The sequence below is a fragment of the Linepithema humile genome, chromosome 1 (assembly GCF_040581485.1).
Source record: "Linepithema humile isolate Giens D197 chromosome 1, Lhum_UNIL_v1.0, whole genome shotgun sequence".
Lineage (NCBI taxonomy): Eukaryota > Metazoa > Arthropoda > Insecta > Hymenoptera > Formicidae > Linepithema > Linepithema humile.
This window is the reverse complement of record NC_090128.1, coordinates 3819501-3842259: the sequence shown is the minus strand read 5'-3', so window position 1 is coordinate 3842259 and position 22759 is coordinate 3819501. Positions and strand designations below refer to the sequence as shown.

The 22759-nt window shown below is 36.9% G+C and overlaps 1 protein-coding gene across 2 annotated transcripts in view; it reads left to right on the top strand.

Annotated features, from left to right (window-relative positions):
* The first annotated feature begins 74 nt into the window (after positions 1 to 74).
* cort (cortex) overlaps positions 75 to 22759 on the top strand; it is a 39494-nt gene continuing 16809 nt past the window's right edge. The window contains exon 1 of one of the 2 annotated variants that reach the window (XM_012371184.2): positions 75 to 872. In XM_012371184.2, the coding sequence (XP_012226607.1) occupies positions 744 to 872 (129 nt within the window). In that variant the 5' untranslated portion in view covers positions 75 to 743. The remainder of the gene's footprint in view (positions 873 to 22759) is intronic. The other variant, XM_012371185.2, reaches the window with a different exon arrangement.

The window sequence follows — 22759 nt, the reverse complement described above, 5'->3', positions numbered from 1 at the left end:
CATAAATTAATTTTTCCAACCCTTAATATAAGATAAATCATTACAAACAATTTGTTTACATTTAATTTTATACAGTATAGCTCATTTATTTCACAAATTAATTTCGTTAGAATATTAATTCGTAATACAAGCACAGAGAATCGTTAATAAGAGAATCATAAATTACAAAATCGCGCAGTTTTTAAATTTACTTTCCCAATGTTATATACTTTTCCGATTCAACTAAATTGTTAAATGTTTTCAAATTTTTATCATACAGTACAAACCAGTGCGGACGGAATATTCTGAACTTCTCGGTCGATTCTTATAGTCGACGCCTACTTTTCCTCTTCTTACCGCGCGCACCGTATCAAGCTAGGGCCAGCGTCGCGGAGCGTCATGAGCGGCGCTATTCGATTAATAAGTGGGTTCTTCTTCTGGAAGGACCCTGGTTATTTAAATTTGAGAAAATTTATATAAAGAATTAGACGTTTATTAAAAATATTGAATGTTTAATTCTTTATCAATTTTCTTTAATTGAAACAATTAGCGTTCCAATAAAAAAATCCGCTCATTAATCGGATCGCTCATGATGCTCGGCGGCGCTGACCCTAGCTCGTTACGGCGCGCGTGGTAAGAAGAAAGTAGGCGTCTACCACAAAATTGGCCGACCATAAAATTGGCCGAGCAGTTCAGATCACTAGTGTATAAGAGAATACGGAAGGTACGCACCAAGAGATACACATGTTATAGAACATGCACTAATGCGTATCTCTTGTGTACCTTTCTCGAAGAAGATGAATTTTGAGGATCAGAATAATAACACCCCTTTGCGTGGAGATCGGAATCAACGGAGATATCGCAGAGCCGAGCCATTGAACAATAGGGAGTCTGTGAGTTTTTACGTCTTTCTTGCAAATCCTTCCGGTCTTCCTCCAGATCGACGTAATGAGTTGGACTCTTTTGGGATTTCCAAGGGCATTGCGTTCATTTCGAGGCACATGCCGCATAGAAACCCCAAAACCGCCTCAACATTTACTTTGATTATTTTTCCAAAAATCGCTTTTTATTGATATAAGAGAAGCACGATTCCAATTCCGATGTAAAACCTATTAATTCTGAAATAAATGACATCGGTATCTTCTTGACTTGTAGTTTTCGTACATTTTATCTTTACATTTATTTGTATTCAATTTTGCAGAAATGGTAATGCTATCATATATTGAAGCGATTATCATTGTATATCCTGTATTTAAGTAGATCATCGCGCATACGGAGTTTGCCGTGATCAAGACATTGTCATCGAAAAAAGCGTTTAGCACCGCGTTAAATTATCGTTGCACTTGATGAATCTCATGCAAATGCTCATTGCATATAATTATATCGACAAATATTATTTCATAGAATATTCGAGTCTTTAAAGATCGTCAAAGGACCATCGAAAATCTCGAAAACCGTTGTTGTTTGTCAAAAAAAGCAACCTGTAAACACGAGCTAATAACAATGACTTAAGATAGCCTTGATCGCGGCAAGCTCTGTGCGTGATTATTGTATCGCAGTCCATCATAGTTTATTCATGGTAAATCGAATGCTATCGTTAAAGAAGGACCTTTATAGCTATTAAATTTGGAGTAAAAGAGATTTTGAAAAGTGTCTATTTGGCAAATATCAAACTTTGCGACCGAATGGCCCGCATTGCTCTTTTTATTTTGCTTCGTAGTTAAATTGAAGGCAATTATATATTGCGAACGCACAATGATATTTAGCACAAATTCAGCGACGATCACTGTAAAAAACTGTGTAAAATTACAATAATTAGTGAATAATAATGGATAATATTGAAACCAACAATTGCAAACATAAATTTCCGCATATAGATTTACACACATTAGAATTTAAAGATATATTTAATTTTTTATGTTAAAATTTCACAGATTGATAAGCAAATTTACAATTAAATACAAAATTTATCAAAATGATAATGTAATAATACTCTTTGTGTAATTATATTATTACAAAATTTTAAATTTGCAACAGTAAATGTAAATGTACAAAACCATTTAATAATTATTTACGCAATAATTTTAATATAATAAATTGAAATATGTATTTTACGACCACGATATATATCTTTACAATACGTTTTTTGTGATAGAATTCTTTATGTTTTTCTCATATTTCGTTTCAAATTATTAAATATGTTATCTACTTAAATACAGGATACACAATGATAATCCTTTCAATGTATCATAGCATTATTATTTCTGCAAAATTGAATACAAAAGATAAATAAAATGTGTGAAAATTACAAGTCAAGAAAATGTAATATATATAATGCTCAACATGTTTGAAGCGTGACTGAAGAAATAATTATTTATCTTGTTCAAACGCTAAACCTTTTCGTTGAATTTTGGAGAAATAAAATTTGTATCAGCAACAATATGCTAAATTTCTAAAATATACATCAACAATAAAATTAATGGATCGCTAAATTTCTGTATTTTATTTCTGTAAGTCGATTTTCCTCGAAGAGAAAAATGAATATTATTAATTAATTTTTAATTATTTAATATATTTTTTATTGCTTGACATATGTTAATATATATATATATTGTGTGTGTGTTTTATAATATAAATATATTACACCACACATTATATAATATATATTAACATATATTAAGCAATAAAAAATTAATATTATAAAAAAAATATTTATACATCTGTTTTTCAAGCCTAGATAGTTCTAATTTAAGTCGAGACTTTTTTTATATGCAATTTCCAGCTGGGAGTCTTTAAAGACTAAAGGTACTTTTCTCTAAAATAAATAAAAAATAATATGGTACATCATATACTCATAAAAGTTTAAAACTTCCAAGGTGCGATGGGATATGAACTTTGCTAATTAATAATCTACAAAGATAAATAAATTATCGTGTGATTAAAGGGTTTAAAAATTACCGTTATGTCTCAGAGACAGTTTTGCCAGAATTAATCAATTTTCCATGACCATTTTTTTAATCGGCGAAGCACTATTCGCGCTTACGCCGGAGATAACTTGGGACTTAGCAGGCCAGTAGGATTCAAACGCAGCCACCACAGGACCACTAAGGCCCAAATCATCCCTGACATCTTCTATCCTCACATGCTCCGCTGCGCAAGCCTTTTGGTATCTGAAACAAGTATATTTCTTAATCAATATAAAGAAATAACTTTCATACTAATTAGTCGATATTTCAATAAAAAATCATTTAATGAAATTGATTGAATTAATATTAAATATAAATTATATAAGACAAAGTAGATTCTTTGATGTTCAATCGTTAAACAATAACGTAAGATAAATAAAAACCGTAATCAGAGTTGACGTTAAGATCAAAATTTGATTTAAACTCGGAAGTGAATTTAACATTTGTACGTCCCAGGTAGAAATTGCATTTGGGGAAAGTCTCGGCTCAAGTTAGAATTATTAGCTACTATTTAGGCGTAGGCTTGAACAACAGACGTATAAATGTTTTATAATGTATTTTTATTACTTGATATACATATATTATTATATATATACTTGTGTATTATAATTATAATATAATATTAAGCGAATAAATTATGCAATAAAGTATGATAATAAAGTTAAATATTTAATTGTCATCTGGAAAAATGTAGTATGATTTATATCATCATCTGTGAAAATTTTATCATCACTTAAATCTGGATCAATAAATAATTTATTTTTTTCTTTAATTCAAGTTCGATACTTCCTCATTTTCATCTTAAATAAAGTTACCTTTTTTTGTCTGATTGTCCATTTATCAATGACTTGAATATTTCACAGTATAAAAATATCACTATTGTAATAATTTGCGGTATTTTGATTTAATTTTGTCGCAAAATTATTGCACAATTAATTATTATGTTACGAATAATCATAGATGTAACTGTCATTCACAATCAATCATCACCGATAAGTACTTTTGCGCAGCCATTAATCTTCAAAAACTGTCTAAAAACAAAACAAAATTTTGAGAATATAACAAGTATAAATTTTTAAAGTTAAGCCTAGCTAGCTGCGAGATATTTCATAGTCAATTCTCAATTGTGGTGGAATATACATTGCTGGTTCTAGTCAAATCTTGTCATTATAAGTTTTATTTTGCGAGTAACAATCTAGTTAACGCCAAGTAAATATAAAATCAATTTCTCAAGCATCGAAAAATTGAGCTAAGGCCGACGTTCCAACCTATTTTGCCTAGATACATTTCTACCTGGGGTCAGTAAACATTATTGATTAAAACATTTTAAATATTTTTTTTAGGGTACATGTTTTTTTCGAAAAATAAATTATTGAACTCGTGCGATCGCGAACGACATAAAACGACGGAAAATGTTAAGTCCGCTTTAATATTCATCAATTTCAGCCATTTATTTTTACAATAACATTCTTTGAGTGCAAAGCTTCTGTAATAAATTATTAGTCGATGTGTAGCTTTTATCGAAAAACGGGAAACGAATATTAATTAAATATATTTTCTTTTAAAACACAAAAGACTTGCTGTTTGATTGAGTATGGAAACATTTCATGTTTTTCTCGTATTTCAATTAATTGAAATTTTCAATATGTGTATATACAATATTATCTGATTAGAATGCATTGCATTTAGTGTACATTAATAGTCTTTTTAATGTTGCAAAACGGTCAAGAAGTTACTTAGAAGACGTTTTTTTAGAAGGAAACAGTTTTCCGTCGTAGATATGTATAGAATAATATGTAAAATGTAATTTTCAATCAATTTGGATTCAATCAAATTTGGATTTTTCTTTAAATTCACTTATTTGAGAGGGAAGAAAGATATAGAATTTAATAAACTAAACATAACTAATAATAATTCATAGCAAATTAGAAATTTGTAGAAGCATAAATTTCATCGTTGATTTTCTATCACATTTATATGAATATTAATTTCAAAATTTAACTGCACATATGGAAATTTGAGAAGCTAAACTATGTGGGATGCGTCCAGTTGGAACATTTTAACGAAATTTTGAATAAATTTCAGAAAATTTAGAAATGAATGACAGACCTAATTAATTCAAAATGAAGAATTAATTTTATACGATGGAAAACATTTGAAGAATCAGAATATATCAATGATGTATGCTTTATACACGCGTGTGTGTGTGTATTTTAATTTTGTTATTGCTTTTTATATAACATGGCATATAAAATTAAAAAAAAATGCTGATTATAATATTATTTTATATTACTTAACTTTTATTTAGAATTTTGTCGCGAATTATAGATCACTTAAATTGAAATGATTTCAAACTGATTAAAGCGATCAGTTCGGTTGCTGTGCTGCTAAATGTCGTCAATTAAAATGCTATCGCGTTTAAATTAAAAATTTTCCATTCCATCAAGATCTTTGATTTTTTATGTGTTGAATCAGGATCAAAAATAGAAATCAAACAAGATGTTTCACTTCGCACTACACAAGCAATGATCGCGAGTATCTCGCATGCATCTTAAGCCTTTTATCTCGTTTTCTCGATAACATTTCCGGCACACCCGTTATTCCGTGGCGTGTATAAAATCACCGAGGATGACTAGGTACACTTCTGTAATAGTTTTATTGTAATGAATGAGACGAACAGTCTCGGCCGATGAACGGCTGTTAAACGCTTCCGATATATCTTTCAATACCGCATGTCAAAGGCTTCGCTCCGGAAATGAGAAAAAAAAGGATATCGAGAGAGAGAAAAATACTCGATTTTTCTCGTCGAAAAATTCAAAGTTTATCGCAAATACATATGTTAGATTATAATTCCATAATAAAATGCTTATGTGTTATTATTTTGGCAGGTGGATCATCGATCGAACTCAAGATTCGAAAAGTCGTGATCGAGCCGAGTGTGTTTCTCGCTGTCGCGCGAATAAACACTTCAGTTCGATCGATGATCCGCCTGCCAAAATAATAAAATATAAACAAGTATCGAAAGCACAATATAACGGCTAACGGAAAATGCGTTTCTACATTATACAATTTTCTTTAACATGCGATATTGAAAGATATATCGGAAGCGAATTTTATTTAATCATTAAATTATAATGATGTAGAGTATAATTACAGTAAGAATTAAAACCCCGATTGACAGTGTAAAAATAATTTAATACGCTCGGAGATGAATCTAATTATTTTTTTATTCACTTTTCTCGATTCTGAACAAAAAATGCAGAAAAAAGTCAATCTTTTATTTGAAATGCTTTACTTAATCACTCACAAATTATTCATAAGAGATAGAAGAGAGATTCACGGAATGAAGAAAAATCAAGATGTGATTGATAATCCTGTCCAACCTTAATATTTCGATGGCTAAGTTTAAAGCGAGCTTAATGTTTTCCGCCATTTTATGGCTTAAAACTCATTATCAGTTTAAGCGGTCTATAATTCGCGACAGGTTCTAAAAAAAAATAAATAAAGTAATATTATAATAAAAAAATTAGTATTTTCTAAAATTTTATATGCCATGTAATGTAAAAAGCAATAAAAAAATTAGAACACACACCACACACACACACACACACACACACACACACACACACACACACACACACAACACACACGTGTACAAAGCATATATCACTGATATGTTCTGATTCTTCGAATGTTTTCCATTGTATAAAATTAATTCTTCATAATTCTCGAATTATGTTGAGCTTAAGTCCATCATTGATTTCTAAATCAAGTAAATTTTCTGGAATTTATTCAAATTTTATTAAACTGCTCCAATTAAACGGATTATCCCACATAGCTAGCTGCTCAAATTACCTATCCCATGTGCAGTGTTAAATGTTGAAATTAATATGTAAATGTGACAGGATGAGAGCGAATCGATGTGGACGCGGCGCCGATGTGGAGCAGCGTGTCGGTCCGCATTCCTGATGGATAATGGCGAGTGATTCGCGTGTGGGCGTCATACAGCTCTCGTGCAAAACGTGCAAAAGGGTTGCGCACATAACGCGCGCGATCTATACGCGAAGGCTACCGTGTGCGTGACTCGCGCATTTACAATTCAATTTGTACAACGGGTGCATCGTGTGCGCTCCGGAAAATCAGATCAGTTCGGAATACTCATTGTCGAGGGAATCGTAGCTGTCACAGCGGTGCAATTATGCTTTGACAATAAAGCAGCCATATTTTCGTCCGCGTGCGCAAGCGACGGACGGAGCGGCGTGACGCCGGCTACATTCTCCCTCTACCCCCCCCCCCCCGCGACATCCTTGATATTCAAGCGAGGATAACGCGTGGTTCGGCGTCGCATCCGCACAACACTGAATTCGGACGGACGTAAATGAGAGTGCGATCGCGCGGATCATTCGCGAACGTTCCAAGAGACCTTTGATCGAGCATTCGACAAACGTCGTGTCAATTCCACTCACCCTCTCACCTCTCCTCTCCTCTTGGCTGCGCCGCCGGCACACGTGCACACGTGCGATGCATCGAACGTGCTTCTGCGTCTTGTACGCAGGTGCGCGAGGCGCGCGTCACCGGGACCGCATTTCGTCGTGCATGACGCGCGACGACGTCTCGACGTTCACCTCCCGACGCGCTCGCGATCCGGACCGGCCGAATCGTCGCGAAAGACCGGCGCCGCGGAAGAAAAAACACCCGGATTAAAAACGGCGGAACGACGACGCGGCGGAACGACAAGCGAGAGACGCGCGGAGAGACGCACACATCACTGCAAGGACCGTCGGACCGGCACTTTTTCGGCACCGCGCCGCGCGCGCGGAGCACGCACGCAACATTTTTGCGCCACACGCAGCCGGCGTGCGTGCGTGCCGTGCGTACGTGCGTGCGTACTGCGTGTTCGTTCTCTTTTTTCGACCTCTCCCGAATGATGGAGGGAGAGAAGCGGAAAATCGATCGAGCTGGACGACCCTTCTTCTTTTTATGAGCCTCGATAGCACAAGAGCCGGCGGACCACACCCTACGACCTATCGTGACGCTTTGGGCCGTTCGGCCGACCAGTCAGCTTCGTCTTCCCGCACCTAAGGGTGGGCCCTTCACCCTTTTGTGAGTCTCGCGGCCGCACGTGTCGGGGGTTGAGAGAACCGGAGGAGGCATGGTTACAGCCGGCAGTAAGGGAAGAAAGGCGAGGACGAGCCGGAGATTAACCCTTTCCCTTTCGTAATCTTCCTTTCTAATCGAAAGTATCGTGTGTTTGCTCTCATTGCTGGGCCACCGAGTTTTATTCTACGGGATGCAAGCAAGCGAAAGAAGAATCTAGCTTGGGATTAAATTCGGTTTTAAGCAAAAGATAAAGCGAAAAAAGAAAAAGGATTATATTAAACGCGTACGTCCGGCGATGCATTCTTAAACAGCCATTGTTGAAAAACTACGCGACAAAGAACGCGATTTTCGCCGGCTTTTGTTATATATTTTATTGCAAATTAACGACCATCGATATCGGTCTTTCTATGATCATATTAACATATATTTAAATGAAGACGAAAAGATTTTATATAATACAATTTACAGGTCTATATTTTTTTAAGTGAAACGAGAAACATCTTACTTTATGAAGTAAATATAAATAAATAATTATTAACTAGCAAAATAAATTAGCAGAATAAAAATTATTAAGACCCAGGTAGAAATGCGTCTAGGCAAAACGAGATTGAACGTTGGTCCTAACTCGATTTTTCGATGCTCAAGAAATTGATTTTATATTTACTTGGCGTTAACTAAACGGTTGTTACTCGCAAAATAAAATTTATAATGACGAGGTTTGACTAACTAATACCAGCAATGTATATTCCGCCATAATTGAGAGTTGATTATGAGATATGCGGAAATCTCGCAGTTAGCTAGGTTTAACCCTAAAAATTTATACTTATTATATTTCTCCAAATTTTGTACTGTTTTTAGACAGTTTTTCAAGGTTAATGCGATATTTAGCTGCGCAAAAGTATTTATCGGTTTCCTTTAGAGTGATGAGTTAATTGTGAATGACAGTTATCTACGATTATCCGTAACATAATAATTAATCGTGCAATAATTTTACGACAAAATTAAATCAAAATACTGCAAATTATTACAATAGTGATATTTTTATACTGTTGAATATTCAAATCATCGATAATCGGACAAGCAAAGATAATTCAAGATAAAAGTATCGAGCTTGAATTAAAGAAAAAAATAAATTACCTATTGATCAAGATTTAAATGATGATAAAATTTCCGCAGGCTGCGATATGGATCAATATATATTACATTTCTCCAGGTAACAATTAAATATTTAACTTTATTATTATACTTTATTGCATAGTTTATCTGCTTGATAATAATCTTTTGTTAAAAATTAATATTTTTTTATCTTTTGTGTAATAATTTTCAGACGTATAAATGTTTTATAATGTATTTTTTATTGCTTGATATATGTTAATATATATACTGTGTGCGTGCATGTGTGTGTGTGTGTGTGTGTGTGTGTGTGTGTGTGTGTGTGTGTGTGTGTATTATAAAATAAATATACATATTATCGAATAACGTACTTAATACGGAAGGATTAATAAATCATTCTATTGAAACTAACAAACTTGTATTAAGAGAATAATATTTATAAAATTTTTTTATAAACATTTTGCTCAAAATTAAAAAAAAAAATTTTAATGAGCTCTGCCAATTTATTACTTTAATTCTTAATTTGCAAATCACTGTTTTGAATTTATTGGACGCATATCTATTTGTATATATTCGCAAATTTTCTTATATAATCACTTAAAAAAATATGGTAATTGTTTATTTAAAATATGTCAAGAAGTTGGAAGATTTTATTCCAGTATTTAATGAGATAGGATTTTCCAAAATTCACGGATATGATTCCCCGATCAATTTTAAATCAATTTTTCCGACATCAAGAGAAATCATCATTTATCTCATCTTTCGAATTTTCAACATCAGTTTTTTTCTTAGCTAATTAAACTAAATTGAAATTTTATTAAAGTAAAATTATTAAAGTAATTGGCTTGAAATTTGCTGAAAAACATCTGCTATTTATTTATTTTCTTTAAGCTTAGTTTACACAAAGTTCTTTTCTTTCTCATCACATATAATTCGAAAAGTGTCAATGCTTCGACAATTTCATTAAAAAAAAATCGATTCCAAGTTGAATAAAAAATATGTCGTTAAAAAGATGTCTGCGTGTTTTAAAACTTTTTGTATAATGACATAAAAAAATATTTGCAAATTTGTTCATCATATATAAGATGTGTGTATGTACAAATGTATGTACGATGTCGGAAACAAAGAGGTTGAAAGATCTTATTCCACTATTTGATTTACAAACATATACTTTTCAAAAAGACGTGCCAATCAATCCGTACGATATACCCGAGCATAGATCCAACCTGATCGGCTTAATTGTAAGTAGCGCGGTTGCAAATAGCGATTTGCAACTCTGCGTTCATCGAACCGACGTTTTCCAGGTGCGCAGGTACACATTAAACTATTAGAATCGTGCAACCGTTTGAACGGATTCCATTCCATTTACCACCGAGAGTTCGCTTAGCCAACTCGGGCCGCTTTTTTTATCAGTTACACGTGCGCGTTCATGCGAATTGCAACGAGCGATTTATCTCGCGATGCCTCGTATTCGGCGGGGTCGCCCGCGCGTTAGAAACAATGGCCGCTTATGCACGCGGTCGCGATCGTTAAGCGTCAAGCCGCGCGTTGTGTATCGCATATTATCTGGCGTGCCATAGGGCAGAGCGAGTATGGGCGAGTCAACGAATTATCATGGTAATCACAGAACAGTAGCCGCTGGTACCGAGAGGTCAGAGCGATGCCACGAGATTGCGGTGCAGGAAAATACCTGGAGGTGGACACTGTCCGTGGCGTTCGCAGTGGTATCTCGCCTTGGATCCGTTTCGAGCTAGAATTCAGGCTTACCCTGAGCGCACGGGCCGCGCCTCGCTCCATGATAAATAATCCACGCTAATAAAGATCAATTTGACCCGTCGATCGGCGAGAAATTTCTTACGCGGACAGAATACGCGCGGAATCTGACAATAGTCCGTTATTTAATATCCTGCAAGTGTTACTCGAGTGAAATATTTCACCTCTTCCTTGGCGATACTTTCGTTTAGAATCTGTATTCAACTTCAAAGTTTTATTTCTTGATCTAAAAAGTTGCGAAACTGGTTTCTTAAATTTAATTGGTTTCATTTACCACATTTGCTAAATTATAAGTTACAGAGTTTTAACGTTTTCAAAGTTTTGAATATAAAAAGTAATGTAAAGTGCGAAATCGTGTTATTTACTCAACGCACGAAATCATTACTATCTCACTCCAACCTTTAAATATTATATTAAATTATTCGTACGCGTGAAAACTTGACTCTTGATTTAGCTTTTATTGAAGTTATTTTATTTTAGTTTCGAAACTTCGGATTTGTTTTCAAAGATCGCATTTTACTATAATTCACATTATTATTCAATTTTTTTCCTCTCCTTTACTTTACTTACAACTTTATTGCTTAATATTTAACGTTAAACGAAGAAAGGTCGAGAACCACTGTAAGCTTCTAGAGATAAGAGAGTCGTGATCCCGAGTGCAGTACGAGAGATATGCATCTGTAGTATGCCCTGAATTAATAAATAATAATGCAATATTGCTGCGCCCGCGCTCGGACAGGTTCGACCTACCGGTCAACCGCCTACCGGAGATCGGCTACGCTTAGACGCTACTATGTCTTTGACTTATTAGATTGTATCAGCTGAATATCAGTCTCGGAAAAATCAATAGATGGAATTTAACGTCCGGATTAAAGTTAATGCGCTTTCGATATGTAATCTTTTCTCACTCAAAATTCACTGTATTTAATCGAGATAAAGTATGAAGCTCGAGCTTCTGGTGCATGCATCTCTTTCGAAAGTTGTAGGAAATATAATTGAATTTAGATAAATACCTATCGCGCTTTTTTTATAATTTCTTAAAAGAACTTAATTTGCAGTAAGTTCAAGCCAATAGTTGGCCGATGTTCGTGCCAACATCATGCTATTTTTATATTCAGATTATGATGGCAGAACCCTTTCAACCCTTATTCATGCGCACGTAGATACAATAGACATGAGCAGTCTGCATCATTTATTATGCATCTATGCATTATCTGCATCTTTTGAAGAGAATCCGAAGAGTTGAGACGTGTTTTTTGCCACTTAAAATTTAAAATAAAAAATATTATCGAGATTACTTGAAAACACTATTACTTTTAAAAAACATATGCAACATTGTCGCATGTCTGTTCATGCCGGAATTAGATCTCCCTACATGCGAGTCAACTTTTGTCTTATCTATTCGTTATTTCTCGAAAATCGATGAATAAAACTGACATTTCAATATACGCGTCGAGCAAATAATCGCGCAAATAAATCCCGCGGAACTCTCCGCGCTTTCTCGATCATCGCGTAATGCGCACCGCGCCGTAAGCGGCCAGCCGAATGAACGGACGAGATAGTACTCGAGGTGGTAATTCACGTGTTTCATCCAAGCCGTATCCCAGCGCAGCATCGCGGCTATTCCGATCGAGCGACGCGTTCCGGGCTCCATCGAGAGGACTCCTACCGTGCCCGTCGCACCTGTGCTCCGGTGCTCTCGCACCTGCGACGCTCGGTATCGCTACTTTCCGGGATATTCGCCGCTCCATCGACCACCTCGAGATCGCATTTATGCAGTTAAATATAAGCCGTCGACTGGCAGCGGGACGCTGCGCGCTGAATAATCGGAATCGTGCGAGTATTCCGCCGATAGGGTCTCGGTTTCCCTTCGATCAGTTTTTTTTTTTCGCTCTTGATATCGTTGATCCTTTAACAAATCGCCGATCGACAGATGTCGGATGAACGCTAGTTCGGGAAGTTGGACGACTGATAAAGCAGCTGAGCGCTGGCCGTACGCCGATAGCGCTCGCGTGCAATAAATATCGCGGAGCTCTCTAATGGATCCTAAGCTCAACAATGGCAACATGCGGCTTCTGGATGCGTTACGAGCGCAACGTTATGTGTGCGCGTTGCGCTACACGTACGTACACGGTCGACTACCCACGCAAGACGAAAAAAAGTGCGTCTTCTCATCTCCCTTGAACAGACTACGGAGATATTGCGTTCATTATCTCGGCTTCTATTTCTTATCGTCCTTATCTTTACTGTAGAAGTATATTTATCTTTCCTCTCACGCGGTATATTTTCACGAAAAATGTTTAAATATTTAACAATCGGCACGAGAATAAATGAGATACGCATATAATAAATAACTTGTTACGTTCTTTAAAAGAACGAATAAAAAAATTTCGAAAAATTATTACGAAAAATACGTATTTATTGTAAAAATTCAAACAGTAGTATAAGAGAGATTATGAAGAGACATCACTGTTGTTTTGTTTTTTTACGTAGAAATTGGAATTTGTTTTTTTTTTTAAATGTAAAATTCGCGAAAATTCATGATGTGCTTTGTTTTCGTTGAATCTGTCCTTCGATTTGTGACTTATGACTTTAAATTCATACGAATGGGAAAAATTATAGAGGTAGAGATTTTAAGTCACAGTAAGTTGATTAGCGAACGGAGCGGCTGCCTCAATTCAGCGGCGAGTCGGGTGAATTTTTCTCAATTATGACATCCGTTTTCAAATTTTTAGTTTTGCTCAATAAAGACTTTTATGTGTATGTGTGTATGTGTGTGTGTGTATGTTTGCTGGCTCTGTCGCGTGTATTATTCTCTTCAGTGTCAGTTAAGCCTCTATTTTAATGTTGATCAAAAGAGTTTTTTTGCGTCTTATTGTAATAAGCTATGAATAAAAGAGGCTATACAATAAACACGAGCTGAATATTGTGTGCGTATAATTGATAATGAGGGCAATTTCCTAATTAAAAGCTTAAGGAATTAAAATGTTGCTGCATAAACTATCAGAAAAGGTATATTGAAAAACAAAAAAAAAAAGGAATTTATATAGAAAGGCGAGTTGTTGTTTGAATTTTTATAACAAATACGTTTATATTGCATGATGACGATTTTCCGAAAACTTCAAATCCACCTTTGCGTTTTAAATAAAGAAATTAGCTCTCAAAGGTGGAAAATGTGAAGTTTTGAGAATCCGTCGGTGCATCACACGCATCCAGAGCGATAAATAGGAAGAGGAGCTCCGCCCATGCTCGACTCTCTACCGTGGAAGCCGTGTCGTGAGTTATGACTGCTCCAGGTGAATTATAACACGTATAGCGCATACCAGAATCCACACGTGTACCGCTGCGCGCCCCATTAAGGCGCGCTCGCGGCTCTCTTCCTTGTAGAAGCGACACAGCGCGTTTCTCTAAGACATTCTTTCAGTCCTTTTCAATTTAATATTAGAGTCCAACTCTTATCGCGATAATCTTAACTCGCGCGAACGCTCGGCTAAATGTTGCGTTGGAAAATCGATATTTCTCGACGCGATAATCTAAATTGTTGCATCGCTCTTCGTTGCAAAGAGAAAACACTTACTTTTTCGTACCCAAAATACACGCATTAATCTTTGACGAAGAAAAAGAATGTGAGATTAAAAATTCGAATTTAAACAGCAGACTTTCAATAAAACTTTTAATATATTCGTTGAAAGCCATTAACCTGAGGAGACCGTAAACACGAGGATGTGAGCGTACGACAGCCATATTTCAGAATCAGCGACGCGACGCAACGCGTTGCAACGCGATGCAAGCGCGATGCAGCCGCGATGCAGCGCGATAGGCCGAAAGGTCAGAAGACGGCCGCAGCTCGGCCGGCCTCCAGCCGGCCGTGTCTTGGCGTAGTTTAATCCGGTTAACCGTGGAGGACCTATAAGCTTGTGACAGACAAGCGGGACGGAGTTTGTCATAATTATTGACCGCGGTCTCAGCGAGCATTGGCGGCGCATTAGGGTGCTTTAGCGCGCAGAGATAATTACAAGTAAAAACAAAGCGTAAGCGCTTTTAATGAAAACCTCGGTAAAATCACGATCTTTTTGTTAAAAGAAAAAAATATATAAATATATAATGCAAGAAACGCCCATTGCTCGTGTAAATAAGCCTTTGTTCTTAGTACGATATATTAACGGGTTTGCACGCGGTTTACGCAACAAGCTTTTCCATCAAGATTCGTCGAGAAGACACAATCTGGCAGCCGTGAAACGCTCGTTGCCCTATGACACTCGAATTGACGGTAACTATCACATAATTGGGCAGAGAGAATAGTTATAGGATCGGCGGAGATGATCGAAGGGCAGCCGTAGGGTGCTTTCGCGCAGGCACGCCTGACAAGATGGCGTTTGCCGTAGAACAACTCCCTTGCGGGAAAGAGATGCGCAAGACGTATAATCTGGGCGAAACAACGTTAGATTGATTCCTGACATCGACTACTCGTAAATCCAACCTCGTCGGGTCTCACGCCTAATAGAAAGAGCATGTAAGAAAAAGCTGCAATTGAACGCGCGTAATCAGATCGTTCCCATCACCGGCGATTTACATTACGAAAGGTTGATAAAATAACAAACGAGCGGTACAATACAATTTTTCTTTATGTTATTAATGCCTTAACACAATTTTCTTCGCGCGCTGTATATAATTGGTAAAGAACGCACGACAATATAAGTTGTTGAAAAATTTAATTCCTAAAGTTACAAAAAACATTATATGTTGAAACTAATAAAATAGAAAATTCTGCATTAAATTATTTGCGTTTTTCTCAATTGATTAAGTGACAAACAAGCGGTACGATATACGTTTTATTTAGGTTTCAACACAATCCCCTTAATTAATAAATAAAATAAAAAATTCTACATTAACCGTTTGCATCTTCTATTCAATAATATGTATCATAGTGTATTTAAAAAAACTTCCGGTTAATCAAATAGGCGTTTTGATATAAATCTTTTTAATTTTATCTGGGCTTTAAAACAATTTTTTCATATCCCATACAAAATTAATGTTAACACTGACAATATAAAAATTTAAAACTGTTAAAAAATTTATTTTCTGAAATTGTAGAGATCCATGTTAAAATTTAAACAAGGTAAAAGTTCAAATCTTTTTTTAATGTATAATCTGATGACGTCAGTTTTGAATAATGTAGAGAATCCGGTAAAATGGTTTTCCAATAATGACGAGTTTAAAGCTGCAGTGCTCAAGCGAGTAATTTTCCAAACAAAAATTTTTTTCTCAAAGAACAGTAATTAATGTAGAAAAATGAGAAATACGCGCTAATATACGATAATAAATTTTTTTAAAGAAAAGATATGCAATTAATTTTGTGACATTGTATACTTATTAATTTTGCAATTGCACGATGTTTAGAACAATTTTTCACGTTCATGTATCATACGCGTGATTTATTCGATTCGAGAATTTTTCAAACATACTGTGTACGTTTTATGCCAAACGTCATATGAGAATATGTTCGTAATAATTATCATAAGATACTGGAATGCGATGCGGTACTTCATTAAGGAATACACCGTTGTCTTCTAACTTCCCCGCGCACACGCGCGGAAGATACGTATGCACTCGCGATGTTGAAATCGAGACTCGAAACTCGACGCCCGACACCCGATACTCGGGAACGAACACCGTAGTCAAGTGCCGCGATGCGTACACCAGCGTCGTTAATTATGCAATTAATTACCACCTAATTACCAGTGTCTCCTTTCTCCGCAGTTTGTTTCGTACTTGCCAGTGTGCACTCTCGATTACACTATTATACATCCTATTTTTGTCCGCTTTCTTTTTTTTCAATGAAACGACACGCGAGGGAATAAAACGCGATTTTCTAAAAAAAGTGCCGCTTTAAATCACGAAACAGATCTTTTCTCTTCGAAAAAAGTTTCCTCTTCGTGATTTGCGTTCTTGCTGATACGATCGATTTATTTTAATTTCGCACCATCAACCGCGCCTGGCTGTTATTAATAGCCTATAACACTCTTTTATGTTGAAAATCTCTGAATTCACGAACTCGCCGCAACTCTGTGTACGAAGCGCTCATTTCCGACAAATGATAACGATCTTTTCGGCTCGTAATGTTAGCGCTACTTGAAGACTTATCTCGCTATCGCTCGATATAAAGTGCCGTGTTGGCGCGAGTAATGCGAACCTATTTACTCGTCATGCAGATGACCAGTAGCAGTTTCGTCCTTCTGTTTTCCTTTTGCGCCGAGTTTCATTACGGCGATAAATTACGGAGAGGCTGAGTGGGGAGGCTTTCGAATGGCCGCAGCAATTCGTTGCTTTGTTGAATACACGAATGCGCGCGTGTCGGTACTTTAAATCGCAAACAGTTCTCTCGACTTTTCGGTGTATTTCATTCTCACGAATAAACCTATCATAAAAAAGTATCCTCCAGATGTAAAAAATTTTAAAAATAGTACAAGTAATGTTTAAAAGCACAAAGACAAATTGTTTACAAATGAAACATATAAAAGTTAAAAATGTGATATTCTTTTGACATTAAATAATGTGAATAAAATCTCGCTTTATTTCTCTTTCAAAGATAAAGTAAAATTGATTATTTCGATAAGAAGCGTACTATCGAAATAATAAATTTTATTCTTACTTCTTTTTGGAATGCAATTAAATAATCGAGATTTCGAATACGTTTAGTGTACTTGACACATTATCGCGTTCCTTGATAAATCTCTTGTCACTGAAGCGGAACGAGAATGCATGTATTCGGGTGCAAGACTAATTAGTAATTAAGAACTGACACAACACAATCGTTCGTCTATTTATTACACAGGTGTTACAAACACCTGAGGATTGTGACGCAATAACGATTCGTATCGGTTAAACATATATTGAATAAAATTTCTTATAATACATGGATAGATAATTGCCATCAATTAAATAATTTTCTAAAAAAGGATAGCTAAAATATATTTTTTTTTCAATGATTTACATTTATCTACAATACGTGTGCCATTTGTACAGAGCAAAAGAACTGTACTCCAAAAAGAGAAGTAAGTCCAGAATTTTATTGGTTTTAGCGTAATTTAATTTCGATCAAGTTCTTCTCTTCTTATTGCAATTTTATATATAAAAAAACCGTCCTTGTTACATTGACCAGAGCTAAATCAAGATGGTGCGAAATAATTGGCGCAATATCAATTACCAGACCGACGTATTTATGCACTCGGTGGAATCGCGTAAAATGTCATATCGCGCGTAAATAGTCCACTGTCATCTGTATTGCGGTTACCTTATCGCGCACGAGATGCTAGGCCATAAAGCGGACAGCCGGAGCAACTGAATTTATGGATCACCGTGCACTTTGCCGGGCAGCTCCTTCGATTAACCTCGGCCTCCGCTTAACCAAGGTCCGACTACGCCTCGCAATATTGTACATCGCAGAAGTCTGAACTCTGACGCGGCACGGATAGATGATTTATTAGCCGTCGACGTTATTAACTCGGATCAAATTATTTTCTATCTTAAGATTTCCCCAACGCGAACGCGAACAAAATCTTTTTAAATGTAATTTAGATAAACACTCGTAACTCTCTCTTGCAGTTTTGCCCATTAGAGCTCTTCTTATCGAGATGATAACTGGAGAAATATTCGTAAAAGCAATTTAATATTGATTACAATATTGAAATACATTCTTGTGAGTTTTCCGAATTTTTCGAATTATTTTCAAAACGACTGCTCTGTTTCTTTGAAAATTTTGAAACCAACTTTTGCGAATGAACACGTTAAAAGACAAAATTGGACGAAACAGTTTCCTAACAGTTTTTAGAAAGCAATATATTATTGGTTCGCGTATATCAACGGACACCCGTGCCCTTGTTGACAACTTTGAGCCAAATGAGTCTTGTCCGGACATTGAGGATATTAATCGAGGCAATTAGCGATACTGCTGGCTAAATGTCAAAATGTCGGTGCTCTGCTCCGTGATATTGCGGAATGCAGCCTGCATTAGCCTCGGCAACGTCATTCTGATTTTTCCAAGCAACATTATCCGCCGTGCATTCGCGCAGCGCTACATTCCCCGATCTCCGACACACAGCGTTTCTCTACCGAGTTAACGAACTCAACAAAGTTGCACGAGATTCAATTGTACGCCGTTAATAAATCTCAAGCAGTCTCAAGGAAATTCGCATTCATAATGTTGTGAATGCAAATTTCATGTGCGCAGCAATACGAAGTCAATATTTCTTTGGCGAAAATGTAGACATAAAATTACATGAAGATAAAGTATCCTTATTTTTGACTATCAAGACTGCTTTCGGAAAGAAGTTAAATCTAATTAATATTAATCCAAAATATATTTCCGTGTTTTTAATTTTTTTTAGTCATTTTTTTAGACAAAATTGTCAATGCGAGTTTTATTTATGAATTTTTTATCAATAAATTAATACTTTTTTAGAAAATGTAAACATAACATTATCTATATAAAGGATTTGTTATTTAGATTATTTACTTATAACGGAAATTAGTTTTAAAAGATCATTTATTCTCTCATGTTTAGAATTCAACGAAGAAGCATTAGAAATCTAGAATCACGCTTGATTTTTTTAAAAACCAGATATTATATTTACGATTTCACGCATTATTGATGTTCCGTTATTTTACAGGCGGCACCTGCCAATTGGAAGCGCGTTCGTAAAAGAAAAAGTTATGTATTACACCCGGTACGACGTTCAAGACGCTCACGAGCCTCTTATGGAGCCGTAACGCATAAAACAAGAGCCTTCGCTGACTTTTATGAGTGGTTCGTTGTTTGCCAGAGAAATTATCAGGCAAATACCGCGCGCTTCTGATCGCTCATCCCGCGCTACCGTTTCGACGATTCAATTATGCGCGAACGTGCACGTCGAAGAGAAGCCTGTCAGCTAAATTGGAGCAAAACAAAATAGCCAGGGAGATAGAAACAGCTCAATTTAGCTCAATGATTCTGACACTAGGCCGAATGTAGGCCGAACTGTTAATCAATTTGCTTTGGTACGATGCGGTGTAAATTAAAAGCCGCCGCACAATTAGGAATCCATTCTACGAGTCCAACAGTGCGCAGCGATAGGTTTTAATGCTGAGAAAAAATTAATAAGCATTCCTTCTTGACACTGCCTCTTAATTACGGCGTCCGAAGATACCGATCGCGCGATTACGGAAGTTCAATTAACTAAGCACATAATATGATTAATACACATAAACGATACGGTCGATGTTACAGTTGTACGAGTAGCCGGCTTCTCAGAATTCCACGTCGCGATGGAAGCCCGCGAGGGCAGAGAAGTCACAGATTCGTTCGTTTGCACGTTCGCGATATATCGCTGTTAATATAATAGCGGAATATATCGCGTGACCGCGTGCTGGAAAGTCGGCTACTTAGCTTGGCGATTTTTTCAACAACAACTGGCGATCAACAACAACTTTGTGCGAGCGAATAACTCGCCCGGCCGTAATTCCGCGTGCGTCGGGGCCCCGACGTTATTAACGTCCATCGACTGGTTCTTCGCGTGGCCGGCGCGGACCGGTTCAGTATTTAAAAAAGAGCGGATAACTTGTTATCAGTCGAGTTTCGTGATCGGCGTGCGACTTCTTTCTTTTCTTTTTTTTTTCTTCTCAACTGCACGGCTTCTCGGGCAGCCCTTCTCTCGCGATATCGGAAGATGCCGGGCAGAGGCACGTCCGCTGGCCTGTAATGTGACTTAATTCCTCGCGAAGCGCGCGCAATAGCCTGCCGAAGATTGGCGGAAAGATCGGACGAAGAACCCGATGATAAAGGCAGGAATGTGGACGGACGGTGCGTAACAGTTTATGGCTCAGCTTCGTCAGCTGAATGGAGTTGACAGTGTCCGGAATACGTACTACAAGTTATCTAACTCTTGATCTGTGAGATAAAGTTCACATGCAGAGATTAAAAGCGAAATGTCAGTCTTGGATCCTAAAAAAAAACGTTTAATCGCGATAATCAAGATATGATAATCGGTATGAATGAATAAAAAATTATTTCTCATACATTTGTAGCATCGATAATGATTAGTGCGATTAGTGTGATTGATCAACCGTAAAATGTAACATTTGCTAATCCGGTCTTGGCATAATTATTGATTGAATGTTTTTAAAAGGCAAATGAAGAAACGTGTTGCTCTTTCAAAGTAATTCCGAGCATTGACAGAGTAGAACTGAACAAGCGTGGACTCGTAACAACAGTGTCCTAATTAGTCGAGATATTTTTTTTCGATCTCGCGACGCGTCTTAAGCGCCGCTCAGGTGACTCGCGTCGCCGGTCCATTTTTATAACGGATTCGACGGGGCCAGTACTCGGCCAAGGCTGGTCCGATCCTGGTCAGCTGTTCGCTGCGCCTGTAGGGCAGCACGAAACCGGTGGACGCGAATAAAAAAAAATATAAAAAAAACACGAGAGAGAGAGAGAGAAAAAGGTCGGAGCTTGCACCTGCCGTGACGCGGTCGTACAAGGCCGACTCGGTTCCGAAGAAACTCGAAGCGAAGAGAAGCAGTAAACAGGATTCGAGATCTCGCCTTAAGCGCGTCTCTCCCCCGACGAAATCGTGAATCTATCGGTCCCTTCGATCGGAATGACCCTCGCTGTCATATCGATATCATCACGGCGACGTGAGAACGTGTCGTCCGCGCGATCGACGCGATCGTCGAAAATATCTTCCCATGTTTGATCAATCCTTAAATTTTATGAACGCCAATTAATTTTTTTTACTTTAAATAAATTGTTTCTTGTTATCAGAATGAACTATGTGAAGTATGATAATCTCTTTTTAATCTTTTAAGTCTTTTAAAAATCGTTTTGGATATTAATTTAAGAAAATATTTTTAACAAAATTTTGTGATACTTTGACGATGGTCTTTAATGGCAATAATGGTATTGTCATAAGTGACATTATTTTCTAGAAGTGGCAACGACGACCATTTTTTTAAATACCTGAATCGCAACATCAACAATCCGAGATCGTGCACGCTTTGCTCAGCCTAGAACCCGTTAGGTCATGTTGTTTATTCATTATTTCACAACACGTTTAGATAATAAGCAATTTCTCCAAATTAATTATAATCTGCGCAATTTTCCTTCGTAAACAGAGACATTACAGAGACAGAAATCCGCGAGTCTGTGCTAGCTGAATACGAGTAATGCGTAATACGCGAGCATCGCGCATTTGGTTATCAACCGGACGCGATAAACATCATAATCAACGTAATTTATGGCGCAATTTTTAACAGAAGAAAAACGAGCCGCGTGAAAATTAAAAGGGAAAGAGTGAAAATTAAAATATCACCGTGCGTTTTTCACCGATCGGCCGGTTCTGTGAAATTTATTGCGCTTTTTATCGATGCGCGCGAACCAGAACGTCAGAGACCGGTCCAATAACAATATTAACGCCGGCTCGCGGCTCGGAAATCTTATGGAACACCCTATTCCAGGGTGTAAGCAGTTAACCGTGTAATATCACGCCCATCGAGAGCCAATGCCGATTCTGGAATGCCGTGTAACGCGTTCGGATGCACTCTCGTGCATCCGCCGCGGAATGCTGTCACGCGCGCGTTCGCGGGAAAAACTTTGCTCGGCTAATTAACGCGTTGTTTTGTTAAGCGTGAAATGATTCGTGCGCCGAACGGTGACAATATACCGTTAACATTCGCCATGGATCAATCTGCAACCGAATCGAGAAATGCGGCCAGCGTGTCTTGCTTTCAAAGAACAACATACAATCCCACAATAACGATAGCCGGTGCGTTTGCATTTATATGAACACTTTATG